Source organism: Halichoerus grypus, chromosome 2, assembly GCF_964656455.1.
Source record: "Halichoerus grypus chromosome 2, mHalGry1.hap1.1, whole genome shotgun sequence".
NCBI classification, from domain to species: Eukaryota; Metazoa; Chordata; class Mammalia; order Carnivora; family Phocidae; genus Halichoerus; species Halichoerus grypus.
Window position 1 is genome coordinate 198087144 of NC_135713.1, and position 11324 is coordinate 198098467.

General features: G+C 45.3%; 1 protein-coding gene across 3 annotated transcripts in view; it reads right to left on the bottom strand.

Annotated features, from left to right (window-relative positions):
- The window catches only part of WIPI1 (WD repeat domain, phosphoinositide interacting 1), a 33188-nt gene extending 23062 nt beyond the window's left edge, over nucleotides 1-10126 (bottom strand). For 2 of the 3 annotated variants that reach the window (XM_036075583.2, XM_036075584.2), the window contains exons 1-3: nucleotides 9942-10126; nucleotides 4253-4335; nucleotides 2727-2896 (exon numbers count right to left, since the gene is read on the bottom strand). In XM_036075583.2, coding sequence (XP_035931476.1) covers nucleotides 2727-2896; nucleotides 4253-4335; nucleotides 9942-10021 — 333 coding nt within the window. In that variant the 5' untranslated portion in view covers nucleotides 10022-10126. Of the gene's footprint in view, nucleotides 1-2726; nucleotides 2897-4252; nucleotides 4336-4591; nucleotides 7230-9941 lie in introns of those variants that run through there. The other variant, XM_036075585.2, reaches the window with a different exon arrangement.
- Between the last annotated feature and the right edge of the window lie 1198 nt (nucleotides 10127-11324).

The window sequence follows — 11324 nt, forward strand, 5'->3', positions numbered from 1 at the left end:
ACATTAACTGCGAGTGAAAAATACCATAATTACTAAATGTCTTCCTTTCTATATATTTAGAAGAAAATAGGGATGCTCTCTCCTCAAAACTCCCTACACAAATCTTTGATGGTTTCCTGTTGTTTTTAAAAAAGGAACCCCACTGCCCGCAGACCCCATGAACCCCACAGCGGACAGGACGCGCGGCTCTCACTCCCATTCATTTCCTGCAGGGGGCGGCAGAGCCCGGGCATCAGGGACCCCGGCGCGGCAGGGGGGCTGCAGCAGGGGCCCAACCCCAAAGCTGCCAAGGCCCGAGCCTTGGACGTTCTAAGAAAAGCAAACCCCAAACACGTTCCAGACCTGTTTCAAATCTTCTTCTTAGGAGAAGAAACGCTAAGGAGGAGAGAGGTGTCTGAGCGGGTTCCAATGAACTTGGCCATTGGCAGCTGAGTGGCGCTAGGAGCACTGACGTTCTAAGGAGCTGGGGGAGGAGAACCGCAAAAGTCATGGATGTTATACTGAGGACAGGGTGGCATGGAAAGGCTAGCAGACTCAGACCCTTGAGTAATCCTTTGTCCCCTTTGGTAATGAAAATGTCAGAGAGCAAGTAAGAGAGAAATGAGAGAAATAAATTCTATAGATACTATTTGAGGGTTCTGATTTTTATAGGACTTTGGCCTAAACAATCTTTTTCCTCAAAAAATTTTTTAAAATTTATTTATTTGAGAGAGAGAGAGAGAGCACGTGAGCAGGAGGAAGGGCAGAGGGAGGAGAGAGGGAGAAGCAGACTCCTCACTGAGCAGGGAGCCTGTCGTGGGGCTGGATCCCAGGATCCTGAGATCATGACCTGAGCGGAAGTCAGACACTTAACCAACTGAGCCATCCAGGCGCCCCTGGCTAGAACAATCTTAAAAAGATAATCAGGTGCCAAAAACAGAGATTTAATTTTCATATATCGGCTATCACTGTATGCAAAAATAAAGTTTTGCAATGAAATTTAACGTGCTACCAACAGATTTCAGAGAGAGCCCTTGAGCCAAGAATTGGGCTTAAAAACCTTCAAGTCAAAAACTCTCAAATGCCTTTCCCTCCCTGGCCAAGAGCCTGGACTTATTTCCTTCTTTACTCCTGCTCCTTACTTAAATATCCCCACATCCTACTTCTCAGGCTCTTTTCTACCACACTGCTTTATAAAGACGTAAGTGGGTATCCAATCAAAGTAGTCGACCAGCTCAAAGAAACAATCTTTTCCTTCTCATAAACTGAAGGAGCACTTTGTCTCATTTGTTAAAAAAATTATTAGCATTTAATAGTTTAGGTAAGAAGATAGAAAACATTGTCCTTGATGAATGCAATGACCTCCACCATCCTGGGAATCTTTAATTGAATAGAAAGACCTGCATGGTCATATAAAGAATCTATCTGTTTGTTTACTTATTTAACAGGCACTTGGGAAACAGATATTCACTGAACACTTTTTCCCCCAGGCACTGCCTTTCCTACCAGGCCACAGTAGTGACCACAACAGATACGGTGCCTGCCCTTATAGGATTTAAAATCTAATGATTTAAGGGGAACTCTGCTAATATCCCCAAATATTTATTTAAGGATAATTTTTTTTTAAAGAATTTATTTATTTGACAGAGAGAGACACAGCGAGAGAGGGAACACAAGCAGGGGGAGTGGGAGAGGGAGAAGCAGGCTTCCCACCGAGCAGGGAGCCCGATGCGGGGCTCGATCCCAGGACCCTGGGACCATGACCTGAGCCGAAGGCAGACGCTTACGGACTGAGCCACCCAGGCGCCCCTATTTAAGGAGAATTTCTATTTTTAAAGAGAATGTATTGTGTATTTGAGATAAGAGTAATCCTTCCTGGGGCACCTGGGTGGCTCGGTTGGTTAAGTGTCTGCCTTTGGCTCAGGTCATGATCCCAGGACCCTGGGATTGAGCCCTGCATTGGGCTCCCTCTCTCTGCCGCTCCCCTTGCTTGGGCTCTCTCTCTGTGGAAGGACAGAAGGAAAAGAAAGAAAGAAAGAAAGAAAGAAAGAAAGAAAGAAAGCAAGCAAGCAAGAGAGAGAGAGAGAAAGAAAGAAAGAAAGAAAGAAAGAAAGAAAGAAAGAAAGAAAAGAAAGAAAAAGAAAGATCTTCAAACCAACCAACCAGCCAACCACTACAAGTAAGATCTATAATGGTGAGCTGGGGGAAAGAAAGGTGGGAGCATGAGCCTGGGCACCTGGATCACTGGGAAAGCTCAAGGACAGAGCAAGAGAAGGGCGGTTTTACAACTGCCTTCAGAGCTAGCCTGGGGCGGGGCGGGGGGGGCACGCTCATCCTCAGGGGCTTCATTCTGAGAAGCGTTACTGCCTGTGTGCAGTGGATGCCACCATCCAGGGCCCAAACCACAGAGAGATGTTCTTCTGCGTTCAGTGCCCACGAAGTAGCTCACGGGATGGTGTCAGAGCCAGATTTCCACCCAGCCTGTGTCCAGCGGAAGAGGGTTCACTCCACCAGGGGCCAATGCTCAAGAAGGGACGCGAGGCAGAAGGACCAGGGAGGACACATCACTGAAACTGGTGCCCGGAGTAGGCTCACCATGTCCCTGTGATAGTAGGCCCAACTGAGTCTTAAAATCCCTTTTAGAATCGGATGTGTGGTTTAGAAACATTCATCTCTAAAGATACTCATCTTCTCTATCTTGCCCATAGAGCAGAAGCCTTGCAACCTGAGAGATCTCCCCCACGTACCTGCCGGTTCAGCCTTATGGACAAGATGTTGCTGGAATAGCTGTAATTACAGATCTCCGTGCCTTTCTTGAAGTGATAGACGTTCATCTGCCGTGGCTTCGTGTGACTGACCACCACGACCAGGCTGCTGGAGAAAAGACGCTCCACGATGTAGACATCCGGGATCTCGGCTGGGAAGGGAAGCAGCCAGAGGCCACACAGATTTCAGCCCCCCCTGCAGCTAGCCAACGGCCTCGGGGTCTAGCTACTGGACGCCCTCCGTTACAACGATTTCCTTCCCCCCACCATGAAGCTTGATCTGCCTCCCAAGGTAGCAATTCCAAAGCCCTTTCCAACACCTAAGGAAAACGTCAGAGACCAGAACCCAAAGTCAGGTCTTCCCAGAGCTTCCCCGGATGCCCTCTGTGAGGTAGAATCAGCCCTTGGGCACCACTGTTTGCTCGGGGAAACATTTTTGGGAGGTTTAGACAATCTCAATCTACCCTTTTTCCATGAGAGGTTTCAAAGGCGTGTCTACTCTGGAGAACCTCTGCTTTCAGAATTCTGGTCCCTGTTGCCGAGAAGTACTATGGGTACGGCCATGGTGGTGGTGGTGGGGGGGGCAGCAACCTAATTAAATTGTAACCCCTCCTCATTTTGTGCTCCCTGGCCCTCTCTGCAATCCCTTTCTTGTGGAAGACAATCTGGACATCTGTGTCATGACCAGGGAAGTACTTCCGTACTCAGGAAGAAGGTAAATAAGTAAGCCTCCCGAGCGCCCATAGGTAGACACCTCAGTGTTTTTCTGAGAACATTCTTTTTGTACGCGTGCCTTCCTTGTGTGTAGGCAGGTCCCATAGGGAGTGACATAGGACAGATACAGAGCGAAGTATTCACGAAAATGGTGTAATAAAAATAATATCTTACAAATATATTAGGGACCCAAGGTATTTATTTACCAAACCACTTTCTTCCCAGGAAATCCAAAGATTGTGTATTCTTCACTATTACAATGGCATAAATTATTACTTACCCTGAGAAAATAAGAGAGTCACATTTCTAAGCTGCATTTTTTTTGTGATATTCACTAGAAGTATTTCAACATCTTCAGTATGAACTATGCAAATGGGATCATATTGCTTTATTAAAACAAGGAAAATACTTCCATGACTGAATGAATGTTAGCAATATTCTACAGTGCCAATATAATGGCGAAAAAAAGTCATAAGTGACCTTCTTTGACAATTATAAAAACTGATGGCTGGGCATAAAAGTATATGAAGAAGTGTCAACAATATGGTTTCACACCAAGGATTTCTTAATATAAAAAGAAAATGTTACCTAAGATATTGCCAAATCTAAGGGCTTACTTGTGGGTTGTTTTTTTTTTAAACCAAGTGGAGGCAATGATTTATATTTAAACCTGAAAAATACTGACTCCTTCAGTTTGACAGTTAAGGGAGAAAAATGCAGACAGCTCAGGAGCACCACAGATTAAAGTCTAGAGGGAGGATTTGGTGTCCCTGAGATCTCACACACACACTTACTGCTTCCATGGACTTGGTCCAGTTGCTCCACAGAACTCAAAGAAAACAGCTTATAACCGGCTTTGGTTCCAATTGCTAGGGATCTGTGGAAGATAATGACAGCATGGGAACGACAAGAGGTACTGTACTCCAGCCACAGAGCGGCCCAAGACAGACATTCCCTTTCCGCCCAGGCTCATAGTGGACAGACAAACAGCCATCCTCAGGTATTTCGGTATTTGATAACTATCTACATAGTTGTCAGGTGGGCAGGTACATTAAAAGGGAAAAGGGCAAAGACAACCACAGACTCAGATGGGTAAGAGATCTGAAACTCATCAAAAGAAGTGTCAAACCTACCAGCGACTCTGCTTTTCCAACTGGGCAGAAATAGGAAAAATGGAATGCTTAAGAGTATTCATCCTGGAGCTACTCCCAACACGATGAGGGGTCTTCTGGTTGTTTGAGAGGTACTTTACCAAGAGGTAAATTTTCTATTTCCTGGTTTTGTTTTGTTTTGCTTAAAAAATAAATACACTATCATAGTAGGCATAGTCATTAGTAAGTACAATTTAATGGATGCATCCTTTCATCGCTTTCCATGAAAACATCCCAGATACTTTATACCAGTAGCTCTCATCCCCAGATGTACATTAAATTTACTTGGGAAGCTTTTAAAAAATACTGATGATTATTTACTCCTCCTCCAACCCTGAGCTTTTTAATCAGATTCTTTCTTTTTCTTTCTTTCTTTCTTTCTTTCTTTCTTTCTTTCTTTCTTTCTTTCTTTCTTTCTTTCTTTCTTTCTTTTCTTTCTTTCTTTCTTTCTTTCTTTCTTTCTTTCTTTCTTTCTTTCTTTCTTTCTCACCCCCATCTCTCTCTCTTTCTCTTCCTCTCTCTATTTTTCTTTTTCTTTTTTTAGTTCAAGTACTCCCATGTGCAGCCAGGGTTGAGAACTCTGCTTTATACCATGTTCCACAAAGCTAGTATCACAACCAACCAACAAAACAAAAACTAAACACTCATCTGGAACAATATGGGCTAAAAAAAAAAAAATAAATAACAACAAAAAACTTGTTTTCTTATTTTTTCACTTTCAACCAATAGATAAAGACAGAGTGTAAACCCAGGTTTCCTTGGCTTTAGGATGAAAGCAAAGGAGTCAATTTTGTTCAGCAGCTGGGATCCCCATCCAGCTCTCTCCTGCTTTGCCCTCAACACTTCAGTGATGAGCAAAATCTTACCCAGAGCACACTCAGAATAAGCAGTCTGACCTTGAGCACTTCCACCCTGGGAAAATGGGATGTCAGAACTGAAGTGGACCTTAAAATAGTCCTAAGTGGGGGCGCCTGGGTGGCTCAGTCCTTAAGCGTCTGCCTTCGGCTCAGGTCATGATCCCAGGGTCCTGGGATCGAGCCCCGCATCGGGCTCCCTGCTCGAAGGGAAGCCTGCTTCTCCCTCTCCCACTCCCCCTGCTTGTGTTCCTTCTCTCGTTTGTCTCTCTCTGTCAAATAAATAAATAAAATCTTAAAAAAAAAAAAAAAGTCCTAAGTGAACCTAAAAATTAGCCCAGCTTCCTCATTTAAAGCAAATATTGGCAAAGATGAGATTTGTTCTTCACAGGTAAGCATATACGAGTATTAGCAGTTTACTGGGGCAAGCCTGGATGGCCAAGGCTCTTGTTTCATTAGCCTAAAAATAAAAAAGAGGATGTCACATGATTTTCCCTGGAATTGTTTTTTTCCTACCCAAACATTTGTTCTTCCCTGGGACATAGGGATAGGAGACTATGGTCAACTTTTAACCGGGAGGGAGATGCTTTTGTTTCCCAGCCCTCCAACCTGCGGGGGGGGCCAAAGTGGTGTGCTAGACATTTGCACGAGAGCAGCAGCGTGCCCAGAACTGGGTCTGGCACCCAGAACTACAGCATTAATGGTGACAAACAGCAACTGGAGAGGCAAGGCAGCAGCATCTTAAAACTTCAAAAAACAGCTACAGGCAAAAGAATGAAACTGGGCTACTATCTGATACTCATATACAAGTGTGAACTCAAAATAGATTAAAGACTTCAATGTAAGACCCGAAGCCATAAAACTCCTAGAAGAAAACACAGGCCGTAAGCTCCTTGACATGGGTCTCAGAGATGTTTTTTGGATGTGACTCCAAAGGCAAGGGAAACAAAAGCAAAAATAAACAAATAGGATTACATCAAACTAAAAAGCTTCTGCACAGCAAAGGAAACCATCAGGAAAATGAAAAAAACAACCCACTGAATGGGAGAAAATATTCACAACAAGGGGTTAATATCCAAAATATATAAATTCATTTAACAACAAAAAAAGCCCCAACCTGATTAAAAAATGGAAGAGTATCTGAATTGACATTTTTTCCAAAGAAGACATACAGATAACCAACAGGCGCATGAAAAGACGCTCAACATCACTAATCATCAGGGAAATGGAAACCAAAACCACAATGAGATATTACCTTATACCTGTAAGAATGGCTATTATCAAAAAGATAAGAAATAACAAGTGTTGGCGAGGATGTGGAGGAAAGGCAACCCTCATGCACTATGCATAGGAATGCAAGCTGGTACAGCCACTCTGGAAAACAGTATGAAGTTTCCTCAAACTTAAAAATATAACTACCCTATGATCCAGCAATTCCACTTCTGGGTATCTTTCTGAAGGAAAAATCAAAATACTAATTCAAAGAGATATATGCACCCCTATGTTCATTGCTGCATTATTTACAATAGCCGAGATATGGAAACAACCTAAGTGTCCATCAATGGATGATTGGATAAAGACGTGCACACGTGCGCACACACACATACATACTTCTCAGCCATAAAAAGAATGAAATCATGCCATTAGCAGCAACATGGATGAGAGTATTATGCTAAATAAGTCAGACAGAGAAAGACAAATACCACATGATTTCACTTATATGTGGAATCTAAGAAAAACAAAATGGATAGAAGAAAACAAAACCCAGACTCATAGTTACAGAGGATAGATTGGTGGTTGCCAGATGGGAAGGGTATTGGGGGGGGGAACAAAATTGGTGAAGGAGATCAGGAAGTACAAACTTCCAGTTATAAAATAAATATATCATGGGGGCTAATGTGTAGCATGGGAAATACAGTAGCTAATACTGCATTAATTTTGTAAGTTAACAGATGTTTAGTAGACTGATTGTGGTGACCATTTCCCAGTGTATACAAATGTTGAATCACAATAGGTCATACACTTGAAACTAATATAATACTGTATGTCAGTTATACCTCAACTTTAAAAACCTCCTTTTTATTCCTATGATTCAAAAAAAGTGTTTTAATAGAGATTGCTGGTTTTAAACTTTCTTCACATGGACTTTTTCATATAAATACAGATGCATTTAGTAGCAAACTGAGGTTTCTAAAGCTTGCAAGTAAGGGGAAAAAAGGTAACTAGGGTCTTGTGATATGAACCAAAAGATTTTTGGCAATTTAAAATAATTTTCAAATATAAGCCCTGCTCCTAGAACGGAAGAATTTTGTACATGAGAAAATGGCAGTGTGATTACTATCATGTTTTAAATGATTGATCAATGGCCACAAAAGATGCCGAATCAAGGAATTCAAACTACAACCTTATTTTATTCATAGGGCCTTCCTGCAGGAAAAAAACTCTCATCACCTCTCACAGGAATAGGGCTTGGGACAAATACATACTGCCAATCAAATGAAAAAATGTACCCAAAGTGTCTAGCACAGTGCCAAATGGGAAGTCTGATCGAAGAAGTTTAGTTGTAATACTGGATTCCAAACTCAGCCTGCACTTAGAGAAAAAGACACACTGATACCCCTAAATGCATTCGTAAGGGTCTTAACTTATTTTAACATCCAATGTCATACCCTCTCTGGCTCAAAGCAACTGACTGTGACAAAAACTTTTATTTATAGGTGAGACAGAGCTGTCCAGCAGAACCTTCATCCAAGAAAACAGAACTGACAGTAGAGACAAGGAAATTAACTTTCCAGGCACCCAACAGCTTTGAAAATAACATTCTTACCCAAGTGCTATAGAAAGCTGGGACTCAGCTAAAGTAAAAAATCACCATCTCTTTAAAAAAAAATCTAATAAACAATGTTACAAAGCAGAATTTAGAACATTTACTTCCAGTAAGCAAACTGACTCCCCTCCTTGTCCTGTGTTCGGTTGGGAAAGAAAACCTTCTGGCATTTATTTCAACAGCCATTCTCTCTTGCAAAATGCTACTTACAAAATGTCAGAATTTTATCTACACCATCATTTCTATAAACTGCAGGTCTCAACCAATCAGCTGATCTTAAAAACAGTTCAGTGAGTTACAAACACCTTTAAAAGAAGGGATCACACATAGCAGGGGTAAACACTATTTAATGAATCACTGTTCAGGGATATTCTATGTATGTGGGTATTACGGGATGTTGTAATATGTATTTCTTATTGTCGATTGTGGTAAAAAAAAAAAAAAAAAAGCTTCAAAGTCACTCATCTAACCAAGCTGTCCAGCTATCCGATTACCCGATTACACACAGTTTTTTCGAACAAAGGCATATTGTTCGGCATAGGGTGTTTTTAAACAGAAATACAAAGGGAATGAAAGCCAGAGTTACTTATGGTACAGCATGGCCTTAATTACACCACTGAATGTTCAATATTAGCACAGCCTCGTCACAGGCAGCCAAAGCACAAGCCTGAAGCCGGCTGCAAACAAGGAACACAACAGAAACTGGTACAGCAGGCAGTGGCAAACTGGAAAGCGGTCATCGCTGCTTGATGCTCTGGGTGCACATTCCAAAGAGATTATTCCATATGGTCCCCAGGACTGGCGTCTACCAATTCTATGAAAAGAGGGAAGGAAACAGGCGCTTGCTTCCAAGGGACTGAATCCTTGAGCTGTCTGCAATACAGTTCTGCAACTCGCTCTCTGGCCAAAGTCCAAACGTGCACATCGAAGCGAAACATTAAAAATCCACTCAAAAAGCAACTGGAGCTCGTGCTTCTCAGAGAAGGCAGCCTGGGCCCGGGAAAGGGCTCTTGGACTCGGAGAAGGAGATGCTGCCTGGCCGAGGGGGGGCTACGGGAAAACAGTGAGAGGGGTGGAAAGGTTTCTGACACCCCGAGCCGGCAGGCGAGATGCCCTGGGCTGGGCTCGGACAGGGGCTGGCCTGGCCACAGGGATAGGCTGCCTCTTTGTCCCAGGCCCTGCCCAGATGCCACGTTGAGATGCTCAAGGACAAATGGGAAAGTTTTTCCTGCATTCCCATCTTCCTGGGCCCCAACAACCGCGCCTTGGGTCAACTCGCAACTTCCCCCCTCCCCTCCCCTCTCCTTTGTTTTGGCTTCTCCTCCTCCCTCCCCAGACCCCCACTCCGGTCGCTAACCTCTGCCCCCACTGGATTCCGTCGCCTTCTCCCGCCCCACTCCGCCCGCGAACTCCCGCCCTGCTTGCTCGGCCGGCCGCTCCTGGCCCTCGGCCCGCGGCGGGGGTGGGGGCGCTCCAACACCCACCGGGGGAGGGGGAGCCCCCCGCCCCCCAGACCGAGCCTGTCCGGGGCCGCCTGGGCCGGGCCGCCGACGCCCTCTTGGGGCGTAGGCCCATGCCTGTCCGGCTACAGGTTGCCGACCGGACAAGACCCCTGGTCGCGACTTTCCTCCCCCCCGACCCAGCTGCTTACGTGCAGTCCTGGTTGAAAGAGAAGCAGCTGAGCGCCGCCTCGACCCCGCCCGGGGGGCCATCCGCCGCCTCGGCCTCCATCGGGGACTCGACCCGGGGAAGCCGCAGCTCCGAGCCGGCGACAGCCACCTCAGCAGCCCGCTGGCGCCGGCTCGGCGGGCCGGATCGCCGGCCCCCCTTCGCTCCTGGCCCCGCCCCGTCCCTGCTTCGCTCCGCCCCGCCCAGGCCTGGCCGGGCCCCTCCGGCGGGTCCTAGCCAAACCTAAGCCCCTGAGGGGGCGGGGGCCCCACCCCCGGCCGCCATTGGCTACGAGTCCACGCCCACGGCGCCCCCTGGGCCAATTGACGACAGCTGCGGGAGGAACTGCCCCGGTGGCGCCCCGCCCCCAGTTCGGTGAGACGGCTCTCCATTGGGCGAAGGCGCGTGACGCAAGGCTGCAGGCCACGTGGTGGTGTTGTCATTGCCAGATGCTGCGAAGCGGGAGACGGCGAGAATGAGTGCAGCTGAGGCGCGACCTGTTGGCCTCCGGGCATCTGCGCTGGGGCTGCGGCGGGGGCGGCGGGGGCGGCGGGCGGACGCGCTCGGTCCCACCCCGCCCAAACCCCGGTCACGAGTAGCTGTCTATTAAACTTACAGAGTTTAGTAGAGAGCGTGAGACGCCAAAGCCCCGCCCTTCTGTAGAGTCTTCAAGCTGCTTAGAGAAAAGTTTCTAAAATGAGATGCTAAAGCCGGACAGAGCTGAAGTTATCTTACCGATTTCCCTGCCGTGGAGAGCTCTTCCTTCATGCCAAGACCTGTCTTAACTGTGTAGATGATCTCGTTGAATTCCTATAAAACAGGAAAATATGTTTTATACCCAATTTTTTTTATAAAGAGTCAACTGAACAGCTAAATAACCTGTCTAAAGTAAGACAACAAATGGTAGAAGGTGGATTTGTCTGGTATCAAGACTGGTGCACCAAACCACTCTGTTGGAAAATTTGGCAAAATCCATTTGATCTGTAGTTGAAAAAAAAATGAAAGAAAATGTGTGTAAGCTGGTGTATTTGATGAAAGGGATGAGATCTCGAAGGTGGCACGATTCAAAACTCACATATTTGACATGAATCCTGACAAGAGTCTCTCTTCCCAGGTTAAATTCATGTTGCCATGTAGAATACCCAACACAGCTTATAAATCAGTAGCTCTGCTGGCTTTGGATTTATAGAATTCCTGATGAATTTTTAACTCGTACTTTTCAAGTTGAGATGAGATGACATTTTAATTGTTATGCCACAGTATTTCAAATTGGCATAATTAAAATTTATCTATTTTGTGACAAAGCTATGTATACATATGTGTGTATACACACATACTTTGGAAACAAACCTATAATGGATGAGTG